The sequence below is a fragment of the Furipterus horrens genome, unplaced genomic scaffold (assembly GCF_987537825.1).
Source record: "Furipterus horrens unplaced genomic scaffold, mFurHor1.1.pri manual_scaffold_4, whole genome shotgun sequence".
In the NCBI taxonomy this organism is placed as follows: domain Eukaryota; kingdom Metazoa; phylum Chordata; class Mammalia; order Chiroptera; family Furipteridae; genus Furipterus; species Furipterus horrens.
In genome coordinates this window covers 17,751,543-17,778,012 of record NW_028327174.1, presented here as the reverse complement: position 1 = coordinate 17,778,012, position 26,470 = coordinate 17,751,543, and the positions used below count along the sequence as shown (strand labels likewise).

Genomic DNA, 26,470 nt, shown 5'->3' with positions numbered 1-26,470 from the left:
CTGTAACGAAACAATCCTGGTCCTCTGGGCTGAATGTCATGCTCGAGCGGCCCCTGGGCTGCAGGGCTACGGAAAGATGCTGTGCTCTCTACCACATTTTAATACCAAACCGATTCTAAGTTCCATTTTTAATTCAAAATAGTTTTCCACGTCTTCCTTTTTGATTCAGGGTTGGTGATTCATTTCCTAAGTTACTAGGCAAGAAATTGGAGTTTACAATAGGCACCAAACCCTTGCCCGAGAACTCAGCCAAAGCCACTTATTAGAGTAAAAGGAAAGCAATGCCTTGCAGGAGGGTTTACCTTTCACACAGTCTAAAGGGGGCTAAGAGAAATGGAAGAGAAATTAACACACTTCAGACTAGCTGGTGGAAGGCAGCTGTGGAGTAACAAAGTGTTAGGCCAGGGAATGGGGTCCCTGGATAGCCAGTTGAGGTCAGTGTCCCCACATTGCTGCAAAATCCAGGCACATGTCATCATACAGTCATAACGAGGTTGGCTCTCCTTATATGCACTTCACCTTTGCTCTAGATTTGAAGTTATGCAGAGGGCCACCCTGAGGACTTAAAAGATATGCTGGCCTTTTTTATTTAGTGTCTTTATTCACACAAAATTGCCTTTTGCATATCTTCTGGTGCTTATACTTCCAAAGAATAGTCATCTGTGAATGGAGCTCTATCAATTATTGGCAATTGAAGCTGGAGTGTCTCCCCAAGGTATAAAGATCTTGTTCTACAAACCTTGATGTGCCCATAAGCTAAATGTAACAGAGCTGACAAAGCTCTCTCTCATCCCTCTGATTATGGAGAGTGGGCTAGAGAGGATGCTATTAATGCAGATGCACCCAGAAATGCCACCAGCTTCCTTGAATGACTGCCTTAAGACTCTGGAAACGTCGCAGGGCAAACACTGCTTGTTTAGAAACTGTCAGAATCCAAGCCTGCTAAGCTTGCTAATCTAAGAGAGCGTCAAACTCATACACTGAAAATATATTGCTATTCATAGTTTTCAAATGCAAATGGGGTGGAGATAGTTGCTCCGGGTTAGGAAAAGAAAGCCCAATGCCAAAGCCTTCCTTGTAATTTAGATACAGCAACAGCAATGACATCGTGAATGAGCCTTCCAGAGAATTTCAGAACTTTTTAAACCAAATGACTATAATTTAAGGATAATGTAAGTTTACGCACCAGTAAAAATGCTTCCAAGAGATAAAAAAGCAAATCGATTGGTGTTTTTCTGATTAAGTCTCCAAAATGGTAACCTGACAACCATAACTGTCACCAACACATTGCAGAGTTAAAGTCAACATTCCTCATAAGGCATCTGCCTCTGAGTGTGCTTTGGAGATTGTCAGCCAGCATGATCATGCCGGCTTATAAGCTTTCTGCTTGGTTTTCAGCACTGTTTCTAAAACTGGGAGGTTGTTTTCCGAAGTAGATTTGGGGAGCTTGGGCATATCTGACTGCTAATGCAGCAACTTCCTGTTACAAAACGAAAACAAAAACAAAAACAAAACCAAACCACAAGAAACAAACTTCAAGTTGGTTGATTCGGATGCTCAGGTTTATTACAGACACCCAAGCATCATTGCCCATGGGACTTCTCCACCCCTCCCCCGCCCCACCCCACTGTATCTGAATCTAGCTGCTCTGGTCCTAAGTTCCCATTATTCAAGTTCACCCATTTCATGACTGTCTGCTCCCTCTCTCCCAAATGCAGTGGGTCCAGGGGGAGGTCTGAGTGGATGTCCAGGAAACAAATGATGTTCACCAGTCGCAATCACCTCATTTCCCCTCCTTCTATACTGTACCAGTTGGAAGGTGTAGCAATAAAGCTCATCAGACGGAGCCAGTCAGCTTTTTGTTTATGGAGAGGGAGAATGTTCACACCTAAGCTTTCTGGCACTCTGTCATCTTTGCCAAAAAAGGAACTCTAGAACATCTTTTATGTAAAATGCAACCCAGTTGTCCACCTTCAACCTTAGGGTCCCCAAACTCTTCCCACTGTGAGTACGATGTCCCAGCAGAATCCCAGCATGGCCTGGGTTTCTTTTCTGATTGTGTCTCTTAAGAAAACAATACAGTTTGAAATTCTCTTTTCCATCTCAGTAGCCGAGAATTAAACACAATTATAAAATACCCAAGTCATAGAATGTGTTCCTTGTGTGAGGTATTCACTGCATGTATCAAAAGAAAGGACACACATGTTGCCAGAGAAGTGGAAAGTCAACTGTTCGAGCCCCACCCCTGGTAACACCTCCTCGGACAGAAGAATGAAGACACTGCTGCATTTCCATTCTACACATGATTTTTTTCTGTTCTAATGTTCTCTGGGTCCAAAGGGACATGCCTGATATAAGTGGCTACCGTCTATTAGAGAAGACACCATGAAAAAGTGAAAGCAGAGTATGTATAGGAATCCAGATCAAGCCTCCCAAATGAAACGTGTCCTTCTGTGTATGTTGAGTGCATGTCCACACTTGTGTTTAGGGAGCACGAAGTTTGGGGGTGGGGTGATTGAAATGGGGCATGTTGGGCATGATGGGAAGCAAAGGATGTTAGATTCTATACTTGGGGGGTCTAAGTCACGGAGACATGTGGTACCCACCTTATTTGTTGCATCAATAAATTTGACTCCTTTATATGAGACTGAGAGAATAATAGTAGGGACCTTCTTCATTTGCTCTGTAGACTTCTGAAATTAAAATTAGAAAGCTGTCAGAGCAGTTTGTGTTGCATGGCAACTGAAGTACATATTTTTTTTTCTCTTGAAAGATAAAAATGAGCTCAACAACACACACACACACACACACACACACCCCAACCCAAAATGCACCAAACACACTAGTTTAAATGAATGCCTCCCATCTCCTGGGCTTAGCTATGGTTTGGGCTTATAAGGAGTCCGTCTTGCACTTCAGGATCTAAAAAGAGCTTGTTTTGCTGCTTCATGTGGGTGAAGGAATACGCCTTTCCCCCGACTCCAAAGGGAGAGATGAACAGCCCTGTCTCCTATTGCAATTTCAAGCGATGATTCTTTTGACTCGAGTTAACTCGTGCCAGATTTAACTCCAAGGGTGAGTTTAGCATTAATAACATGCACGCTCCCACTCCTTTTTCCTAGTCACTCTCTTTTGTCAAGGGGCAAGGGATGTCTAAATACATGTTTCAAAAAGGGATTTAAACTACATCACTGTGACTTTTTCTTGAACCTGGCCAAATCCATGAAAGCTGATAGTATATTTACAGCAGAATCACTGTGACCACATGGGATATAATACAGCCGATACCAATTAAGCTGTCTGGGCACAGTCTGTGTTCTGAGCCACAGCAAAACCGGCCCATCCAGGTAACTCATTTTATCCTTTAGCACTGCTCTCTGCTCTTAGGTTAAGTTCTTATAATAGACGTTCACACTGGCTTCATGTGCTTAGAGTTTGCAGCTCTGTGCATCTGTAATTTAGCATGTGCCTTTTCTGCTCAGTTTTACCATGCCTCCCAGGTCACCAGCTGTCTGTTCACTTCACTCCCCACCACGGATCCTCTCCTGATAATCATGTTAAACATCCATGAGAACCTACCTGACAGTTAGCCTGATAGGTGTTCCAGATAAGACAGGTGGGAACATAACAGGGAAGAAAATACATAAAAAGGTGAGTGGAAACCATTTCAATAATTCACCAACAGCATATATTCATTAAAAAGTCAACAGAATAGGCTTTACAGTGCTACGTAGATGCAGCGAAACTGTTATCTGAGCACTGCTGCAGGCTTCTACAGACCTGACTCTCCTTTTCCTTTTCTGTTTTCTCATTGTTCTGGTTACTGCATTGCACAGTCTTAAGGCTGACACACAAGAATCTTCTTATGTCTTATGTGTATATTAAGGGACTTGGGGAAAATAGGAATGTTTTTGATTTCTTCATTTATACATATTACCCAACTTTCCATTTTTAAATTCTGACATGTGACTGGAATCAAAGAAGGCATTCAGTTGGACAGTGTGAATGGGTGATCACTGAACTCGATAATGATGATTATATTGCGTTTTTGACATGAGTCACTGAAAAGGTGTTTCACGTTGTCCCAATTATTTTGACATACCTTTTTGATACTTACTATACCTGTTTCAAAGATAGAGGATTACTACTTAATATTTATTAGGTGTTGCACATAGTATAGGAAAAAGTAGCTCTTTTGAAGGGCTTTTTAACTAGTTTTAAAACTACCCAGATTCATCAGTTTTCTTTTGTGATTGCCAAAAAGAGATATTATGAAATTGGAATGTAATGTTAGAGGCTGTTATCTTTTTAATGCTCTATCCAACCCACTCTTAAGAACATGCAAGATAAATCAAAGGCAAGGCTAGAAGAAATGGCATACACTGTGCTGATTTTAAGGCAAAGCAGTGGGCTGGATTCTGGAGAGAGAGAGGGCTGTGGCAGGATACGCAATATGGTCCGGTGGACTGAATATGTGTTTGTGAAGAATTCTTTGCAAAGAGTAACAGTGAATTGTAACAAAACATCTCACTCATCTCTTGCCATGAACATATTCTCCTGAACAGATCCATTGGTAACATGAAACAATATATAGCTAACGTAAGGTTAAAACACCAACATTTATGTAGTGATTAAGAACCACCCCCAAACTAAAAATTAAGAGAAGAGAAACCCCTTGGTCATTCATTTCAGCTGTTGAGTGGTTATATTAGGCAGCTCACTGAGCTCATTGTTGGAAAAACTGAGTCTACTTCAGGGGCCGCCAAACAGGGGCCTCAAATTGTGTGCAAGCTGTAGTCTGCTGAAAAGGGCTGTCTGAAGCGCTGTGCGGAGAAGGATTCTGAGCCTGTCTGGGCTCGATGGGAAAGAGGGCTGGGGAGGGTGTCTGCCCTAGGAGAGGGAGAGGAAGAGCAGCATGTTCCTAGCCAGGCCTGACCCAATGAACAGCTGCTGTGCAATACAAACATTGATAAGGTGAGAGAGAGAGAGAGAGAGAGAGAGAGAGAGAGAGAGAGAGAGAGAGTACTTAGCAGGGAGAGCCTAATTCTGCATGCGAGAGTAGGGCAAGTCATTCATTCATTCATTCATTCATTCATTCATTCATTCAACAAACACTAATTGCCTGCCAGGGGTGATTGAGCTGGCTTTTAAAAGATGAATAGGAATTTTCCAGGTGGCAAAAGAGGACAAGAGAGGTTGTTTAGCAGCAGCATCAACATGCACACACACACATGCCTGGAAACAGAAAATATGGGGAACTGGTGGGAGATGAGGCTGGTGCGGCAGGTTTGGAAGACGGTGACCTGCTTTGCTGCGCTAGGAGTCACTGGCAGCTTTTGAGCAGGGAGTGACCCAGTCAAATTTGTGTTGTAGAGGGACAGCTCTGGTGGCTGGATGGACAGGAACGAGAGGCTGGGTGCAGGGAGGCAGGAAGCTGCGGTGCAGATTCAAACGAGAGACCCTAAGCACCCAGGGTTGAAGTAGAGGCACCAGAGACGGAACCAGTGAGCCACAGTTCCGATGAGGAACAATCAGGAGGATCTGCTAACTGATCCGCCATGAAAGATGAGTGGGCAGGAGGATGGCAGAGGTGATGAGGCCATTCACTGAGAGAAGGAACACTGGTGGAGAGCATGCTTTTGCATGAAGTCCTTTGGAATGTGCTCAGTGGGATCATGAGGTGGAGGTGTCCTGTAGGAAATGAGAAACAAGAATCAGATCTGGAAATCCACCCACATAGAGGGGGTGGCCGAGGAGGTGGGAGCAGGAGGAGTGAACGAAAGGAGGTCTAAGAACGACCCCTCGGGGAAGGGGACTAACTAGGGGCTGGGGCAGGAAGAAGAGTCAATGAAGGAACCCAAAGCAGAGCTGGAAGAAGCCCGAGAGCTGGAAGTCAAGGAGATTCCTTAGAAGGTGGATCGGTGCCCGATGCCCCAAGGATTAAAAAAGACCAATAAGTCTGCCTAGCTCAGTGGTTGGCACACGAAGAGCTGCTACTTTCATTGGGTTTCCTGGATGAAACCTCTGGCTTTAGCGACTGGAAAACTTGTTGCTGGGTTTAGGAAGAGCCACTTCAGGAGAAAGGTGGCAGCAGACAAAGGAAAGAACACAGCGAGTGTCCGTGAAAGGGAGTGGAGAAATGGCGCAGAGGGCACGTCAGGGCACACGCTCTTTGGCTGAAAGGAATTTCTGTCCCGACACCAAGATTCCACGTCAGAGGCTTAGTCAAGCTGAACAAAGAAGAAAAGATAAAGGACGGTCATTTCTTTTTTTTTTTTTTTTTTGAGGGTACCGAGAATCCCCACGCTCCTTACTGAAAGCAGCACTGGGTACCAATGGTGCGGGCCACGCACGGGCGTCTGTGAGTGACGGTGCTGAGGGTGGCCATGCAGTCCTGTCGGTCACCTCATGTGGACCTCACTGCTTGGGTCACAGCGCACGCACTACCAGGCAACACTGGTTTCTAGGATCTCCCTGCAGCGCTGATGCAGGGTCCAGACTCCCACATGCGGATGTCAAGAATCCAAGCCTTATTTATTTGTGGAGACCGAATTCTCCTCTTCCGGCCCATTTTCTCAGGACAAACCCTATGTTCTGGTTCTCTTTTGTTTCTAGTTGCTTTTTTCCTCTATCATACTCCGTGGAGGTCCAGAGGTTCCCCAGAATCCTGAAATTCTCTCTCTTCAGTGCCGGCTTCACAGGACAGTCTCATTTGTCATGAGGACCTCTGGGTCCCTAGGCAGTTCATGGGTGATGCCCCCAGTTCACCTAAGCTCTACAGCATCCTGGTCTCCTGCTGAGGGAATCAGAGTGCTGTTCAAGTATACCTTGTTCACAATTTCCCCAATGAAGATTATCATCCTTTTACTTTTCCAAGAGAAACAACATGTAGTTTACAGAACTAATGTTACATTTTTTAAAACTTATTTTTATTGCTGACACTATTATAGATGCCCCGTTTTTTCCTCCTTTGCCCACCTCCATCCAGCCCCTGCCCCCCCTTCCCTCTGGCCATCACCACACTGTTGTCTGGGTCTATGGGTTATACATATGTGTTCTTTGGCTGATCCTTTTACCCTCTTTCATCCAGTTAATGTTAATTTCTGAAATAAATGCAAGTTTCAAATCTTAAATTCAAAGCCAGCCTTACATGAGGCACTTGGGTTTACACTGTCTGCTAGCATTACACAGAACAGGGATTAGAGTTTCACATCTGGAGGTAGACACCTGGACTATTGTTTTTAACAGGTAAAGTAATTAAACATTTTTAGAGCATTTTTTTTTAAAGAGGGATTTTTGGATTCAGCAAGGATAAAGATCACCATCATTTTTTCCCCCTTTTCATTTATTAGTCATGACAGTTTGGAATTTTTGTATCAGGTCAGAAATGACCATTGGTGCTTTTATTTTAGCCTTAAAACATATCCTGAACATTATGAAGAGTTTCTCATTTTCTAGTGCAGAATCAGCAGTATGAGAACATCTGGCGGAGGTGCAGGGAGGCTCTGATCACAAGGGCAGCTGAGAGCAAAGAGGCTGCTGACCCGGGGCACTACGCTGTGAGCTGTAACGCTGGGCTTGACGTTTATGTTCCTAATAGGAATCATGAATGCCTCGTAATCAGCACAGAGAAGAAGAGTGAGGCGGGCGTGGGGATGGCATGCCGCTGGCCCTTCATACTTTCAATACCCTGACCATTTCCAGTGTATTTACAGTACAGACTGGAGAGCAGATTTCTGGAGGGTCTACTGCCATCCAACCTTGAGTATATTTTTAACTGACACATACATGGTGACCCTGAGAATGCTTTCTAGTTATATATTCAGCGCTGTCAGTACTGTTAATTTTGCTATGTAATATTTTCCTTAGTTTCAAAGCTTAATTATTATATTCAGTTTCAACAAGTAAATTAAAATAGGATCAAACAATTTTGCTTGGTAGCCCTAAGTGACCATCGAATGATTAAAACTAATACACAAAACAAGAATTATTGTGGTGATTTTGTATGTAGTGAGACTAGGTATGTTCTAGGGGTTACGAGAGATAAAAAACAGACCACAAACCAGTTCCTTGAAATGAACTCTTACCCACTGGAGCTCAGTTTAAACGTTACTTTCTGGGGAGAGCCTTGTCTGACACCCCCCCCCCAGCCTAATGGGGTGGCTTACCTCTTGCTCCCCCCATGCATTCCATGACCTCTGCCCTGGCTGTCAGGGTTGTCTGTTTCCCTTGCTGCATGGGAGTTCCTTGAGGATGGCCCACACCTTTCTCAATTTGTCTCCCCCATAAATAACTAGCACATGGTCTTAGTTTGAACTCCATGAAATTGCCATTTTTATGGGTCAAAAAATGGCTAAATATCAGCAATTTCATAGGGTTCACTCTAACAGGTGCTGCAATCCGTGAATGTTGAATGAATGAGCAAATGAATCCATGTCTGCTAATGAGCATGACGCCAGCACTACCCCGGTGGCAGCCTCCCAACGTGCACAGAGCTCAGCAAACTTTTCAGGGAACCCAGTGCCCAGAGCCAGGCAGGGAGGCCTTGAAAGAACTTGCAGAACCACAGATGTGAGCAAAGATGCACCAACAGATTCCTATGGGTAGCAAGAGCTTCACAGATCTTGTGATTTTTCAGCCTCAAGGAGAGAAGTCTTCATTCCTGCAACAGAACTCTAGCTCCCACTGCAAGCAGTGAGATGAGTAAAGGCTTCTTGAGAATGATTTCTAGGGGCAGCTGGAAGTTTTTCCCTCTGGACACTCTAAAAATAGTCTGGACTTTCATCTGTCACTAATGACTTGGGGGTAAGCCTCATTTGGCTGGGAAATAAGGCTAAATGACCTGTCAAGGGCTTTTCTAGTCATAGGAACTCTGATCCAAAGGCGGGGTGAAAACAGAGCCTATGGAAGTCCATGAGACCAGAACAGACCTTGGGCAGGTGGCCCATCAAACTGCTCCTCCCTCTGGCATTAGACAAGGCTGCTGTTCCCCCAGGGTAACTCCTACCCTGGCCAAATCTGGTGCAGCACAAAGCAATGCCCTGTATTTCTGTTCCTCCAGTGGATTTCCATGGAGGCAGCGTGGCAGAATATGTCTACCAGGGGAGTCTGTCTACACAGCAGCCTTACTGGAATGCCCAGTGCACCAGGCAGTGGTTCTCAAACTTTCCAGTGCATCTGAACCCCATGGAGGGCTTGGTAAATAACAGACTGTAGGGATTCATCCTTAGAGTTTCTGATTTGGTAAATGCTATGAGCTAAATATTTGGGTCTCACCAAAATCCTTGCGTTGCAATCTACCACCCAGTGTGATAGTCTTAGGAGGTGGGGTCTTTGGGAGGTGGTTACGGCAGGATGGTGGAGCCCTCATGAGTGGGGTTAGTGTGCTTCCAAGAGACCCCACAGAGCTCCCGTGCTGCTCCTGCCATCTAAGTGCACAGGGAAAAGACTGCTGTGAACCAGACACTGACTCTGCCAGTGCCTTGACCTTGGCCTTCTTGGCTGGTCTCTGGCACTGTGAGAAATACAGTGTATATTTTTCCCAGTGTATGGGATTTCTGCTACAGCACCCTGAATGGACTGAGTCTGAGGTAGGGCCTAAGATTTTCCATTTCTAATACATGTCCAGATGTTGCTAGTCCAGGGACCACACTTTGAGAACTTTTGCTCTAAAATGCAGTTGATTGGTTTGATTGAAAGTCACTGTCAGAACAGCTCTCTGCGGCTGTGCAGGTAAACTCAGCTGTGCTGCATCCGACACTAATTCAGGGAGAAGTTAATGTATCAAGAACACACTAGTCTCCATTTGACAAATGATCTCCAAAAATCCTTAGTTTGCACTTAACTGCAGCTCTTGGTCTTCAGAGCAATTAAGAATTATTGAATTCTTCCATGATCTCTCAGGGGCTGTGAAAGTATAAAACATTCTTCATGTGAAATAAAGAGTTCAGGTCATAAAGACAGATTGTAGAGTTATAGCTAGAATAGATGTTGGTCAGGTAGAGTTGATAAGCCCAGGGGTCATGTTGAAGATGTATGGTTTCCTCATAAAAGTTCCCCTGCTTTCTCTCAACTAGGAGCACACCAGGATATTAAGTGTGTGCCCCTGAGAGACATGACAAACAAATGTCAACATGTTCTCATGTCTTGCTTCTGGGAGTTGAAACTGAAACAAGGTTTTTGGAAGGAAATCTGGCAATTCTTACCCAGTTTTAGGATGTGTACACCCGTTGACCCAGCCATTCTACATCTAGTGGCTTATTCTAAGGAAATAATCAGACCAATTTCAAAGAGTGAGGCACAGGGATATTACCCATAGAATTGGTTATAATTTGAAAAAACTGAAAATGACCTAATGACCAACAAGGAGAACCTGTTAAGTAAGTTTGGTACAGTTATAAATTGGAATCCCGATCAACCACCATAAATGATATTGATGATGAATATTTATTAAAATAAAAATATTTCAAATTATATTGTGTTTAAAAAGATTATAACAATATGCACAGAATATTCCCATTTTTTTTTTGTAGAAAAGTGATGCCTATGAATGCATAATCAGTCTAGAGAATTACATATGAACAAGGTGTTCACAGAGAGGTGTTTACCACTTCTGGGTGGTAAATTTATAGTGGTTTTTATTTCTCCAATTTTTAAATTGGATGATAATGATTATGTATTGCTTTTGTAATTAGAAAATGTAAAGATTTAAAAACTTATGATTTTTTTAAGTTAAAAGAGCCAATTGTAAATGTGTGAAAAAAACACACTGACTTTTCAACCCATCGCTTCTAAGTACAACTAAAGTGTGTGTGTGTGCGTGCGTGTGTGTGTGTGTGTGTGTGTGTGTGTGTGTGTGTGTGATCATCTGGAAAGGGATTCCCTGATAGCCACTTCCACCAGGATGCACTGCAGTGCACTGAATAAGAGCAGAGGACGGTGTGTTTGAATTCCTATCTCAGCTCCACCCCTTCTGAGTGGCGTGGCTATGTAACTACCTCTCTCTCTTAGTTACTTCATCTGTAAAATGGATATGTTAATACAGCATCTACTTTGTACAGCTGTTGTGAGCATTACATAATTCAGTGCTTAGCATATAGTAAACGACAGATTTTAGCTATTACAGTTATTCTGAGGACGAATGCTTTCACTTAGCCTTTTATACAGTTTATTTTCTTAAAGTTATTTATTTATTTTCAGGGAGATGGGGAGGGAGAACGAGAGGGAGAGAAACATCACTGTGTGGTTGCCTCTCGCACTCCCCCAAATGGGGACCTGGTCCTCCACCCAGGCGTGTGCCCTGACTGGCAATTGAACCAGCGACCCTTTACTTCATAGGTCAGCACTCAACCCACTGAGCCACGCCAGCTGGGGCTCACTTAACTTTTTAAAGCACACCATCCCACTGGTGAAAGAGAGCAGAGGTAAAATCCAAATCTGTGAGCATGACTGAATCCTCTCTAGGCTACGGGCTGGGGTGGCAGTGAAGTAAGTGGTGGCTGCAACAAGGAACGTTCAGCAGAGCAATGTATCTGGACTGATGACCACCGACTCAGCACATTTAGAAAGAGTTTAAGACAAGTGGGAATTAAAGACAGCAGTGGGTATTATATGGGGGAACAGCCACTAACAGGAGCAATAAAAAAGTGAATAAATAAAGAGAACTAGGGTATGAAGAGCAGTACACATGACCAAATCTAAGCAACAAGGGGTTGGAAATGTGACTGTTTCTTTGTGTGTAGCGGTATTTTAATACATACACCGCCCACCAACCCCCGTTTACAGGCTCAGACCTGTACCTGTCTGGTACTTGGGAGAGAGTGAAGACAAAATATTCAATTCTTCCTTGACACTTTGGCAACAGAACTCAAAAAACCAAGGTGTTTATTAGCTTTCCCCAGCCTGTTTCCTAAGAAGTAGTCCCTAAAGTTATTTCTAAAAATGGCAATTCCTCCTAGAAGGGATTTGTATAAGCACAGGAGAACTAAGAACGACTTTAGTTTGAGAGAAAAGAGTCGCTTTAATTTAACATTTCCATCTGATCTTAAAATCTCACTTTTTTCGCACTTTCCAGTCCATTCGCCGCCAGTAATTTGTTTCATTTGGAAATCTATATATTGGAAAATTCAACTTCAGAATTGCTTCGAGATGGAAAGTTTAAAAATCATACAAGTTAAGGGGAACAGACTGAGCAAGAAGTCTGAACAACGGTGAAATGATCTGAGCCCTTTGGGAAATAATGGTTCTAAAACCTAAACACACTGTAAGATTTGCTTACTTCTGACTTCAAAAATAATTTAAAAATATTTCCTTTCTTACGTCAGGAATGAAGATTTCTACTTCATTGTGTTGAAAACAGATATTTCCTTCTCTCTCTCCTCTCTCTCTCTCGCGCTCTCTTTTTAAAGAGAAATTTCCTTTAGTAGGAACACCCGTGAACAACACTAACCATCAACCATGGGGTTAGAGAATGTCAGATTTCAGAGAGTAGTAAATATGATGGCCTACCTCTTACAACAGCAGATGCCTCCTAAGAATATGTTTAATTAGGGAAGTGGCAGAGTACTATATGCTAGTGACAATTATGTCCTGGGGCAAAATTCAGGACTGGGGGCTGGGATATGTGCAAGGCTAAGGAGGCAAAATGGAATAGTAGAACAGCATCTGGCCAGAGCAAATCGCTCGTTTCACCGAGCATTGTGTGTCTTATAATATTTGAAATGGGAGCTACTCAACCAAAGAGAACATGGAAAGGCCAATGCAGTTAACTTATCACATTGTAAAGTTCAGTTCTGTGGCCACATTATTTAAAAGAGGCAGCTCCAGACTGATTTAGGGACACATTACTACCCTAAAATATAAAACTGCAAAATCACATACACCATCCGATCTACAGTTTTCCTTCATTTTCTCTACCATTGGGCAATAGCCTTTGACAACTGGAAATGGGAATGGATGTTTCTTAAGCTTTGAATCCTCCGTTGCATGTTGTGTACAAAGAACACCACGTAATGACTGGGACCCTGGCATTACACTCGGAGAAAAACAAACAAAATAATCCAGATCAAATCTATCCATCAGTTCACTTGTTCTTCAAACATTTGGAGGAAGAGGCCAGTGTGCTTTGAGGTGTTCCTGAACTAGGCCCCCGACAGGCATTACACTTTACTGAACCATCATCACAACCACCTCATACAGTACCTAATATCCAGTAGGCCCTGGGGATGTGCTCTCCCCGCGGCTCCTGCCTTCTAAGTGGTGTGGGCACGAGAGCCTTACACAGGCACACCTGGGAGACTCTGCGGCATCCTTTCCAGACTGCTGCCACCAAAAGAATCCTAAACTTTTTGCAGGTGGAGGGTCTTGCCTTCCATTTCAACAATTCAGCACCCGTGAAGCATGATAAAGCAAAGGTCTGCCTGTACCGTGTGAGGTGAGCTGTGACAGCGGGGAGGTCCCGTGTCTAAGGAGCCCATCATGGCGGCACTGTCTTTGGGACCCCAGGGCTAGTGCTTCCTCACAGAAATCTTTTCAGAAATGGAGACGGTCTCTGAGCACTGATTTAGCTGGAAACCTGACCAGGAACATAAAGGATCACTAAATGACTATGCTCAGATTAAATAAATATCTTTTATAATTCCTCACACATTACTAATAAATGTTCTTAGATTTTAATTTAAATAAAAATGTCTCCCAAGCTGTCATGGCAAAGGAAAGAAACAGCCGAGTTATACTACTAAGGAGCAAGATACATAATTCATATAAATCATTCTTCCTAAAAGTGTGCCTCGGTATCAAGGCATATCCAATCTCTTGGGCTTTTATTAAAGAAAACTCTATCACATGTTACAGTTTCACTTTTAAAAATTATCAGGGTTTAAGGCAAGTTCCTACTGATTCTTCTTCACTAGACACAATTCAGAAGATAATTTTAAGAGGAGCACTACTTAGGGTTTGAATCCGGGGGTGGGGATGGGGGAATCTTAAGATGAGAACCGGCACACAAACATTTCTAGCAGTTATATTCATAATTGCCAAAACCTGCAAGAAAATAAGATGGCCTTCAATAAATTCATGGATAAACAAATTTTGGTACATCCATACAATGAATATAATTCAATGATTAAAAAAAGGAAGTTATCAAGCCACAAAAGACATGGAGAAACCTTAAATGCATATTGCTAAGTGAAAGAAGCCAGTCTGAAAAGGGACCATACTGCGTGATTCCAACTGTATGAGATTCTGGAAAAGGCAAACCTATGGAGACAGTAAAAGGTTCAGGGTCGCCAGAGGTGAGGCGGGCAGGGAGAAGAGAGATAAATAGGGGAAGCAGAGGGGATTTTTAGGGTGTGAAACTTTCTGTGGTAGTGTAACGGTGGCTACATGACATAATGCATGTGCAAAATACCCAGACACTGTATGACATAAAGAATGAATCTGAATGTAAACTGTAGACTTCAGTTAATAATAACATCTCGATATTGGTTCATGACTGTGACAAATGAATCACACTAATGCAAGGTGTCAGGAACGAGGGCAACTGTGAGGGGGGTGGTGGTGATGGGAGTGTATATATGAGAACTCTGTGCTTTCTGCGCAATTTTTCTGTTAACTGCTCTAAAAAAGTCACGACTATTAAAAAAATCTGAAGACAGTCTGAGAGGAAAAAGACTGATTAACCCGAACGAACAGAGAAGGGATTCCATATTATAGAATGGTGTAAATTACTATCACCTCACATATGTTAGTGTATTGTGGCAGATTTTTAATTGAAATAATATGTGTATAATAAAACACCAGGAGAACAGTGCAGAATTATCTTTATTCCAGAATTGAAGGGGACCTTAAGGATGAATAAACAGGTTTAGATAAACTTAGAAATTAACCAACTGTGACTATCAAACACTCCATATGATTCTGAGAAGAAAAAACTGTGTGTGGTTTCTGCGGGGCAAAGTGAATGTGTTAAAGTGCTGTGGAAAAATAACATTTTCTAGTCTCTACGGATACAATAAAAACTCGCCTGAAATTTTTATTTATGTTAACACATTGGAATATAACCCAAATTACTACATATGTCTGTACCTAAATGGTTTAATTTAGCCAGTGCTAATCTTACAGGTTCTCTGAGGGTTCCTAAAGCTTTTCTTTATCGATATAAATGATCCATTTTTTCCCAACAGTTTTAAAACTCAGGATAACAAAGGTTGTCCTGGCTCATTAGAGAGGTGGTGCGGCCTGAGGTAGACTGCCTAGGTTCAAATCCTGGTTCCACCACTTGGTTGGGTGGCCCTGGGCAAGTCTTTGCTTCCCCATATGCAAAGTGGGGACAGTAGCAATACTTACCTCATGACTAAATGAATTAAGGCGCATAGTCATTTGTATAGGGCCTGGCATACAGCTCTCAAGTATTAACTGTTATTAGTCCTAATAAACCGATTTTAGGAGACCATGCCTGTACATCATTTTTGGGACCATCTATGATAATCCCTCAGGTTGATGGCAACACGAAGATACCTCCATGGTAATATTCTGCGTAATTAAATGTTAACATGTTGGATTCCTCCACTGGGTTGTGAACTCAGTGAGAGTAGGAGCCAAATCTTAGTTTTCTTTGTTATAACACTGCATGTAAGAAAATATTTCTCAGAATATGGAACCACACTGATTTACTTCTTCTTGGGAAAAAATTTTTAATTTCAGCTAAAATGCATACTGCTGAAGTTAAAACTTCTTTTTTAATTAAGAGAGTAAGCCAGGTGGCCCTGACCAGTGTGGCTCAGTTGGTTGGGCATTGTCCTGCAAACTGAAAAGTTGTTGATTTGATTCCCGGTGAGGACACATGCCTGGATTGTGGGTTCTGTCCCCATTTGGGGTGTGTGTAAGAGGCAACCAATTGATGTTTCTCTCTCACATCGATGTTTCTCTCCCTTTCTTTTTCTCTCCCTTCCCCCTCTCTAAAAACAATTAAATAAAATCTTAAAAAAAAAAAAAAAAAGAGAGAGTAAGCCAGGTAAAGTTTTAATGTACAATACTCTGGCTTAATGATCTTACTGAATATCAACTTTTAAAATCATCTGTGTTCTAAAGTATTTCATCAGAGGAGACTGATTATACTGGGACTTTGAGCTGAACTGCCGGAAAACAGAGAAAATAGCAACTTAGGGTTCAAACTGAAAATTCACTGCACTTTGAGGTCCGCCATTTTCAGTTGGTGAGAATTCTAACCTAAGTCTCAATCCAACAGCCCCAGATAATATCAAACCCATCCTTCTGGTTTTGAAAGGCTTTGGTGTATCCACTGATCCACTGAGTACAATGTTAGCTCCTATATCAAAGACTGATGCTTATTTAATCAAGATGGGAAATAGGGGTTTGTGATATTCTAAGAAGCCGTAAAGATCCCATTTGCATGTAAACTATTCAAAAATAAACACCAAGAGCAGCAAACCAGGGAAATGCCCTAAAGAAGAATGGCTTGTAAGTAGACAGCCTTTTCTGTTTCATTTTAAGCAATGGACACGTATTTAACTAAATTATTCTCCACTGAGACTATTAAAATGGCTTTGCTATTGCTAGCAGGAATGGAATTTCGGATCTACTTAATTTCAAGAAATTGACTGAAATTCAAATCACAGATCAAGGGTATTTTAAATGGTGCTTTGTGCTCTAACTGCTATTTATGCTGATTGCAGCATTGAAGTAGCTGGACTCAGATAATTGACTTACAGTACTAAATCAGAAATGCCAAATTAATTTCTTAGGTATGTTCACAAATAGCTCTAAAATCATTACAGGGCTCGATGATTGAAAAACGTTCCTATTTTCTTATTGTGTATGGGTGACATCATTTAGATCATATATATATATTTAGAATACAGGGTTTCTGGAATTATAAAACCAGGAAGAACCCTGAAGGGCACCTCATCCAATGTTCTCATTTTCCAAGTAAGAACATGAGGCCCAGGAGAAGTCCGGGAATACTGTCAACGCTTGGGCTCTGGTGTCAGACAGATCTGAGTTCCAGTTCCAGATTGCTAAATTATTCACGATGTGACCTGGGACAGTTACGTAACCTCTCTCAGCCTCGGTTTCTTCACTTGTAGAACGGGGGACAATAATTGTACTAATCTCATAGGTGTTCGGTGAAGATTAATAAGACACACACAGGAGTCGGCACAAAGATTGGCGCGTTTTAACTATTCAGTGAATGTGAGCACTTATGATAATGACTAAGAAGTGACTCCTAAGCCAAGTCAGCAGCAACACAGCTAGAGTCAAGAGTTCCTGAAACACGTCAGAGCTTCTGTCATCTAGACACAGAACCTGGAATAAAGACTCATTGGTGTTGACAAGTTAAGTAGAACTCTGCAGCTAACAGAAAGAAAACAGTTTCAGGCTTTCTGCTATTGAACTGATCAAAATATTAAATCGGCGATCACAAGCCGAGGTCTCGATTTCATGAGGAGTCACACACATGTAGCTCTCCCTGAGCAATGGATGTAACATGTTTACCTTCATAACAGTTGTAGTCCTACTGCATGCTTTTAAGCATCTCCAACCAAAAGCTGGTCACATAAAATAAATGATAAGGTAACTGGTCACAGTTAAAAGTTAGGGTTCACTCGCTAATGATCTTAAATTTGACTCTGTTAGTTGCTAGGTGGAATATGTCCAATATTCTTAATTTTTACTGTCAGTCAAATACTGCTAGAGCCCCTGTGCATCTGCTATGGGGGAAGCAAGAATAAGAAACACATGGAAGGAGCGGTGAGCGTGGTTCTGCAATACGAGGTTCGGTTTGGCTAACACAGGCCCCCAGGACTCCAGCAGCCACCAGCTGCAGATGTTTGGAGTGAGTGGCCATTTTCGTCAACATTTACTGTTGTTTTATGATTCAGCTCAGAGTTGAATGTCTTTCTTATTCTAAAAAAAGAATAATTAAGAAGCTTCATAAAGAATATTAGCTTTACGTAATACGCTCTCAGCACTTCTGCAGTTGATAAATTTTAGTTCATTGGCAGTCTTTCCAGAAATATTCAGTACATAGACTGTCAAGTGGGTGCTTAGAACATTTTCTTGTAATAACCTAAGGATCATTTTTCTCCTAATCTGGAGAGCAATCCATGTATATACAATTCATTTTAGATCTTTAAAAATAAGAGTCAATGTAAAACAGTATAAATACATCAAAAACACATCAACTCATACTGTAGTGAGATACGTTGAAGTATGAATGTGAACAAAGCGCAGACACCTTCTCGCGTGACACCAGTGTGATTCAGCAGGCTAACAGATGAAGAAAACAGTAATTTGAAAAGTGGCAATTTGTATCCATACCCAGTACTTAGTATTTCAGCGACTAGAAATAAAGTTGTTTGGCAAACTCACCCGCATTTTTGCACAAGCATCTTGGGTCGATTCTGTCCCCCTGAGCTCTTTTATCAGCATAGAACCTAAATACTAAAACACAGAAAAATTCAGTGATTTATAAGCATAAATATGAGCAGCGATTTGAAAACAAATCGTGAAGGTACCACTGGCTAGGTCTCCTGGCTGTACGTTGGTGAACAACTTTTAAAAATGAACAGTAACTAATCCTAACAAACAAATGCCTCTGTAGAGAGAACACTGCAGAGTTAAGCACAGTTCGGAAAGCTGTAAATGGCTCTTTAAAACAAAACTGCAGCATTTCCTAAAGACGCCATCTTTCAAATCATATTTAACTGCAAAATGGGGCATCTAAAAATGTTTTCCTTGGTATTTTTTTTTTTTTTTTGAGGCAGCAATGTCTGCAAAAATAAATCCTGCTGCCACCTATGCAATTACAGGGTTGTATAGACAGCTGAGAGATCGAGCAACAGGCACCCCGTTCGGGCTTAGTTGGCTGTGCAAGTAATTAACGCTAGGCTGCTGCTCCAAGGCGGCAGTGCCGTTCTGGACCTTTGTCTGTCACAGCGCTGTGCCCTATGACGGCCAATTCACCTGAGAAGGGGGTGGGAGCATGTGGGGAGGGAAGCTTGGCTGTCCCACAGTGGAGGGAGCTAAGTCCCTGGGGCACACTGACAGTGGAGGGCTGGATGGGACACAAGGAGGCTGAGGAACTTGCCTCCGGGGCATCACCAGCCCCTGGGCTGTCGGGGGATGGGAACCAATACTGCCTTCGCACCCAACGCCACTCACACTCCAGGTTCTGGCTGGGGCAAGCAGTTTTTTAGCGAAATGTCTATTTTGCCTTTTGATCAGTGGATTCCTCCTCGACTTTTTGAAGCTTCAGTAGGGTTCCTTCTAACTCTCCTTTTTCCTTCTGTGGTTTCTTTCAAGAAGTAAATACATAAATAAAAGAGCTCTATGTGTCTTTTTTTTTTTTTAACAAGTGAATTAAAATAATTATTTTCCTGACATGACTGAGCAGACCCTGGCATTCTGTGGAAACAGGGTTGTCGATCAGTCCTGTAAACCTGGGGGGTCCCTGACCAGAGAGGAGGGGTAGGGATGCAGTAGAGAGCTTGGCCAAAGGCTCTCGAGAAAGGCATGTTCGGAATGTCTCAGAGATGTGGCGTGTGAGTTTTGGAGGAAGGAGGAGGCATTTCAATCCTGCAGATTTGGGGAGATGACTATTGAGGTAAATCCCATGCTTCAAGATAAGGAAGCAGTAAAAGAGGTGTAGATAACACACATCACACACACACACACACACAGCCTAAACTGCTATGAGATAACCAGGATGCCTACATCTTAATTAAGGCAAATCATCCTGGTGAAATCCTTATCTTTTAAGGTATCAGGAAAGTTTGCCCTAATTGAAATACTCAAGGGAGGCAGTTTCAATGCTCTGCTGAAGTTCAGCTAATGGTCCTGCTGTAGTCATGACAACCACCTGCCCCCAAAACTATGGTATTTTTCTGAACATTTACCTGTTCAAATCACTGAAAATTCTCAGCTTTGTTTGATTCCCTCTCCTGTTCAAAACATACCTAATAATATAATCCTACTGATAACAATAAAAAGAATCTGGAATTCAGATAAGGTGGTAGACCCAAAGTTTTGAGACCCCTGGTGAATGGAGATATCTATATGTGCCATATTTATGAGTATATTTATATTCATTTCCATTTTAATATTTCATTTTATGACATTTCATTTAAAATATACAACTATATAAGAAGGGAAAACAGATCTTAAGCTTATAAGATTAAAAGGGTTATAAAACTATTTGGACTTCCTCTGTAGAGAAAAGGCTACTTAAAAAAAAAAAAAAAACAGAAGGGGAGAATATTTGAGTAACATGCATATGTTGGTATAGTTTCAATATAAAAGTAAATAAGCCAGAAATACACCCTCTATCCCACTCATACCCAAATTCTTAAGTCAAGGTAACTTACAAAAGCTTTGTAATCACACGACTGGAAGATGAGCTTTTCTGGGTGGTGTTGCCAGTACTGGACCGGAGTTGAGGCTGTAGCTTCATTTGGAGGCCGCAATGTAATGGAAGGTTCTCCCCAGTCTCCTGTCTGAAAATCACATTTATTCTAGAGGTGATATGAGCAGCAGGCAAAGTTCATTCCCTGTAGCTAGCCTGAGTTCACCTCATACACATGTGCTGTAAATGTGCCAATGCATTTGCGTGTTTTATGTGTATATGAATACTTTCACTTCTTACAGTTTGACATCCATTAGCCTGTATCCCAAAGCCGAGTTAAGTTTTGAGGTGTGAAAGAAGTTGAATTATTCTATTTTTAGAATGATACTCTAAGTAATTTAAAAATAACGATATTTAAGATATTCATAAAATTTACTAATTCATCCTTTTGTGTTACAAGAGAAAAGAACATCGAATCTTTGAAAAAATTTTCTATGTTTTTAAACCTGACTGTGAAATTTTTAGTTTGAATTGTTTATATGTGCAGAATGCTCTGTTCCAGAAATTTCAGTTCCCAAATATGACATGAATCATGGCTTTTGAATAATCTGATCTCTGGAGAAAAGGTACTGTGTTATACTGAAAAACATTTTAGAGGAAAGATTTTTCTAATGGAAGACAACTAGTTTCCCTCATCTGAATTCCTCTGCATCGGTATAATGCTGCTGCGATTGTTTCGGACGTATTCGGCTGCCTTCTTCAGAAAACCTAAAGCACAAACGGAGACCAAACATTAAAATCCATGTTTGGTCCCATGTGCACATGCATGTACTTGAGGATGCTAACTCACAAATGCAAGCATATAACATATATGCCCACGTTATCATTTTCCACAAGGTTATCATCCTTAACCTGTTTTATTGCTACAGGCATACCTTGGAGATACTGCAGGTTTGATCCCAGACCACTGCAATCAAGTGAGTATTACAATAAAGAGTCATAATACTTTTGCTGGTGGAGGGTCTTGTCTTCCATTTGTAAAAAACACAGTATCCATGAAGCTCAATGAAGCGAAGTGCAATAAACCGAGGTCTGCCTGTATGACGGGTTAGTGTGAGATCCACAAAGTCAAAGGCGTGTGTTGGCAGGTCGTTCCTGGGCTCTAGTCTGATTTAGATATTACACATGGGAAATATCTTATTCTTTTCCCTGGTCAAAATTCTGACTTTTCAAAATTCAGTTCTTTGTTCTCAAATAGACATAACTAACACTAGACAGTAGGCAATTTTCCAAAGCCACTCTTTACTAACCTGGATTCAGCTGGTCTTATAGAATTATGAGAAATTGCCTTTCTTAGGAGTTGAAAGAATGTAAAAAGGTCTCACGAGCTCCCGAACCAAGTGAAACCTTGGCCAGAGACCAAGTTCCTCAGAAGTACTAGCAAATGGGTTGACACTGTAGGGTTCCGTAAGTAGAATTTTCAAGGAGTCTAGGATAACAATACAAAATTGGGGACGTAGCTGTTTGTTTTGAAGGAGAAAGGAAGTTACAGCTTTCACAAAATTCTCTGAAAAAATCTAGAAATCCCAAAAGGTTAATAACCACAATCTCCAAGAATAGCTTTAATAGGATGTGTGTCTTGGGGGAGAGGACCAGCACCCCGTTTTCTCTGTTTATTTTGAACTTACATTAGGTGGCCTATAAGGTGGCTGCCAGGGTTAGAAAGTGTCAGGCAGAGGCTTTGCCTTCTGGAAATTTCTAACTGGCTTTGAAAAACCAGAAGAAAATTCTAGAGTACCTCGAGAATGCAGAGATTTTTTCATAGAGGCAGAGAGACTCGGCTCCCTCTCACTTCTCTCTTATGCTCTGGTCTGAACTGCACTGTGAGTTTTCTTCCAGTTGCTGATTTACGTGCATATGCCGTGGTTCTTCTATCCCTCATCTGTGGACACTGTTATGACTTTACCTGGGACATCTGTTTTAGCATTTTTGTCTGTTTGATGATCCATCCCTGATTCATTCTTGAGTTTTTTCTTTATAGTTACATGAATGTTTATTATGTAAAAACAATAAGTGACTGAAATTAGTTTTAGGATTATGTCTTCCTCTGACTTTCTATTTTGATCTTTTCCTTCTTTCTCAAACATCTGGATCTTTATTATTTCTCCAGTCTTCATTTCAACTGGCTGTGATTTGCTCTAAAAGAAAAATCTAGTATAAAATTCAAAATGTAGGCTATGTGGATTTCAATATTATTTTGAAGCTGAGTGTAATAACCTTTAAGTGAGAGTCATTACAACTGTGGAAACATGCAGCTATGTGTTCTTAATTAAAAGCTCTCCCAACGTCTAGCAATTCACCCTCTAATCTCCCCATTAACTTTCTTCTCTTTCTCCCCCCTTCCCCATAAAGCACCAACAACATAGCAAACAGGTGTTGCACACTTAAGTCACAGATAACACCGTTAACAGAACAACAGAAGATCGCACGCAACTCCGTGGAATGATACAGAGGAGCTCGTTGACATCAAAACATCCTTCGATCCAGTGTCTGCTGATGTGACAACTCAAACCAAGCATCGGGTCTTCGTGGTGGCCCTGTCATAGTTTAGCTGCGGTGTCTTGGCCAAGCTCAACAGGCAGCTTTCACAACAGCCTAAACAGACATGGCAGGAGCTGCGGCACCAGGGGTTGCAGGGCCAGGGGAAGGGTGGGGTGAAGCTGAGGTTATGGGAACATTTCAGGTGTTAGTGTATTAAGCATGCAAATCATATGCAAACTCATTCTCTAATTGTTTAATGAACTCAGGCACTTTTAAATTAAACTTCCATGTGAGTCCCACACACTTAAAGCAGAACCGTAGCCAAATGCTGACGCAAGTATTTACATCGCCCAACATAAGTTATAGCAGCCATTTTGGGAACAACAGGCCCCAGCACATAACACCCCCGTCTGGAAATCACCCCGATCTTTTATGAGATAACCACCTGAAGAAATGAGGGGCGCATCCATTTAACTTTGTTTAGGCGGCATCATCATCTGCTCTCCTATGACTCCACTTTGTCCAGGAATCACACACCACTTGCTTTGTATCCAGAGTGATCCGACAGGACCTCCCCTTTGTGTACGGGGGAGATAATTATAAGGAAGAGAAATATAATCCTTACTTTATTTTCTTTCTCGCCTTGAAACATGGCTCCAGTCCAAATATTTTAAAATTCCCTACTGTGGCTGAATCTTCCTTTCTGGAAATAGAAACTGAATTTTGTTATACTTAGTGCTATTTCCAGAAATTCGTTTTCAAATAGAGGGATTCTTAAGATTCTTAAGATTAAATTGGTAAGAAAATAAATGTATTTTCTTCCTGGATATTCATCAACTTATTTGTTTTAAACCTTCGATCTAAGAATATTTAGAAGACTCAGCTTAGGTGTAGAGTTTTCTCTTTGGAATTAATTTAACAGGAATGGATGGCCTTGGTATTACACTGTTTAAAGGGCACATGTGGCCATGGCCTTCAGGTGGGATTCAGTTTCATCTGGCTGATCTACAATAAAAACAAAAGCTTTCAGAGAACAAGGGTGCTTTAGGTTTCAACCCTCCTGGGGGCGGAACCACAGCAGGAAAGAGCTAGGAGGAACTAGGTAGAGTAGTGACTATATGGGGTTTTGCCTCATATATGAAATAATTCAAACTGTGAAGCCCACTTTCAGCTTTTGTTAAATAGTGCATTGATACCTAGATAATACATGTATTTTTTTTCAGGTAAATTTAAAAATTAATAATCTTTAAGTTAAAAATGTTTATTAAAGATAAAATAAAATCAAACAGACCTCGAAGGTCTTTTGCCTCAAAAAATAGTTTATATGGGAAGCCGGGGTGCTTGGTGGTGGCAAATGTAGCTCAGCCCCATATTGGAAAACCACTGGGAGCGTGGTGACATGCAGGACCCACTTCACAACCTCGTTTTCCCGCAGGAAACCAGGCCTGTGTTTATATAATAGTTAAAAAGCTTGCTTTCTGCTAAAGGACCCCCTCATCCCAGGCGGAGAACAACAGATGTTCAGCGTGTAACCTTGAACCCGTCTCTTAGAGCCCATTCCGGGCCAATTTCTAAGAATAGGATGTGGCTAGACGAGTTATCCTTATCATCCATGCATGCGTAACATTCTTTTCTTTAATATGTAAAAGTAATAATCATATAAGGCAATGATTGGCACTATGAGTCACAATTTTCTTGGATGTAATCTACCTAAGAAATCAATAAAATCCTGTTCAGGCAGGGGCAAACTGTGCTTTCTCCTCTAGAAAGTGGCCAGTTCTGTCCCCTCTTCTCCATAGGACTCTTGCAGTCACTGTGCATTTATTCCCTCATCCACAACGCCGTGGACTCTGCTGGTCAGAGGTCCGCGACAAGTTTATAGTGAAATCTTATCTTTAATAAAAAATAGATCTAAACATGGGTACAATAAAGCAATAATATTTAATTAGAAAAAGAAATAAAATAGGAAATGTTTAGGGTAAATTTTGTCATATTTTAAACTATTACTGACAGTACTCTTTAAAAAGCTTAAGTAATTATAGAAGAAAAATTAAAATGACTCAAGCCACTCTTACTAAATGTGTTCAGGTTATCTCTTTAGAGCTTAAAATACTTGAGAGAACTTTTCCTTTAGATTCTTGTACTGAATGATCTTACTAATTTGGTCATGGCTTAAAACCTCATTTACTTAGTATGTATGTATGTATGTATGTATGTATTTATTTCCTTTAGGGTATATCAAATTAAACAGAGGAAATGTACTTTATTAACTATCCCTTCAAACTCAAATAAAAATTAATCTTCTAATATAGAGACAAAACATAATTTGAAATTAGAGTTTTAAATGGAGGATTGATTCTGTATAATAGGTATTTACCAACATCCAACTAGAAATTCATAGTCTGACTGAGTTTGGAGGATTATAACTGGGTCATAACTAGTATGATGTAATCAAATTAAATGTCTCATACCACCAGCTGAATTTAGTTATAACACAGAAAAATATTCATGAAAGTCTACAGACAGATTTTTATTGAATGGCAGAATCCAAAATGCAGCTTTTAAATTTTGTATTATTTCCAAAGGTGGTAAAGCTACATGGTTTTGGTTCATATGCACTGGATAGGTAGATGCTAAAACATTTTATCATGTAACTTTTTCCCCCCAAAAGGGAAACTGAAGATACTACATATTCTATATGCTCTGAAACTACAAAGGGGAACATTGTCTATATTTCTGTTTTCTTCTTGAGAACACATTTACATCCTAAGGATGTCAGTAAATAAAAGCCATGGTTATGACTCAGCCTTCTAACATGGACAGTATGGTATGCTATTATCCAAGCCCTCTATTATTCTTTTTAAATTTGTTACAGTTAGGATTTAATTGATCTTTTCAAACTGAGGCTTTTAAATCTTTTCTACAGGGAACTGAGTTCACCTACCTGTTTGTATATTTAGATTTGAATATTAACAAACATCATTTCCTATTTCTTCAGAACACTTAATGAAAGACTAAAATGATTTTAAATGACAGTTGTTATTTTAAGGTTGCACTTTCAACAGTTCTGACAAATATCAGAGATGGGCTCTCCAAATAATCAGACATAAGATTTATGGGGTTACATTTACTTTCAGTTATCTCTAAGGCTTTGAAGACTGTTACATATAGCTCTCTGCTTATAAATATGAATATGGATATTTGGATGTGAATGTAAGGAAAAGCCTCCTCCAGACATTCACACACACACACACACACACACACACGATGCTGCAGTAGTTCCTTCGAAAAGATCTTCAAGAATAAAGAATGCTAGTTTGGTCAAATGCAGTTGGTTATAATGAGTTTATTTCTTTTCATGATAAAGAGCAGAGATGGCTCCTTCTGAACATGAAAAGCATGTTTTAGCATTTACAGGTTCAGGAGAAACTGCCGGATCACAGAGCACCAGCACCAGGCAATGTACAGACCCTAGGGTCCCCAAGAGCCAGAAGTCACATGCACAGGAGGGGTATGCCTGAGGTGGCACCCCGAGAGAGGCCCTTTGCATGCCACCCCAAAGCTCTG

At 41.2% G+C, this 26,470-nt stretch overlaps 1 protein-coding gene across 9 annotated transcripts in view; it reads right to left on the bottom strand.

Moving 5' to 3' along the window:
* The window catches only part of ANKS1B (ankyrin repeat and sterile alpha motif domain containing 1B), an 829,228-nt gene that overhangs the window by 30,987 nt on the left and 771,771 nt on the right, over nucleotides 1-26,470 (bottom strand). For all 9 annotated transcript variants that reach the window (XM_090272643.1, XM_090272644.1, XM_090272647.1 and 6 more), the window contains 4 exons: nucleotides 20,385-20,513; nucleotides 18,391-18,462; nucleotides 3,580-3,591; nucleotides 2,607-2,693 (listed from right to left, as the gene is read on the bottom strand). In XM_090272643.1, coding sequence (XP_090128769.1) covers nucleotides 2,607-2,693; nucleotides 3,580-3,591; nucleotides 18,391-18,462; nucleotides 20,385-20,513 — 300 coding nt within the window. The remainder of the gene's footprint in view (nucleotides 1-2,606; nucleotides 2,694-3,579; nucleotides 3,592-18,390; nucleotides 18,463-20,384; nucleotides 20,514-26,470) is intronic.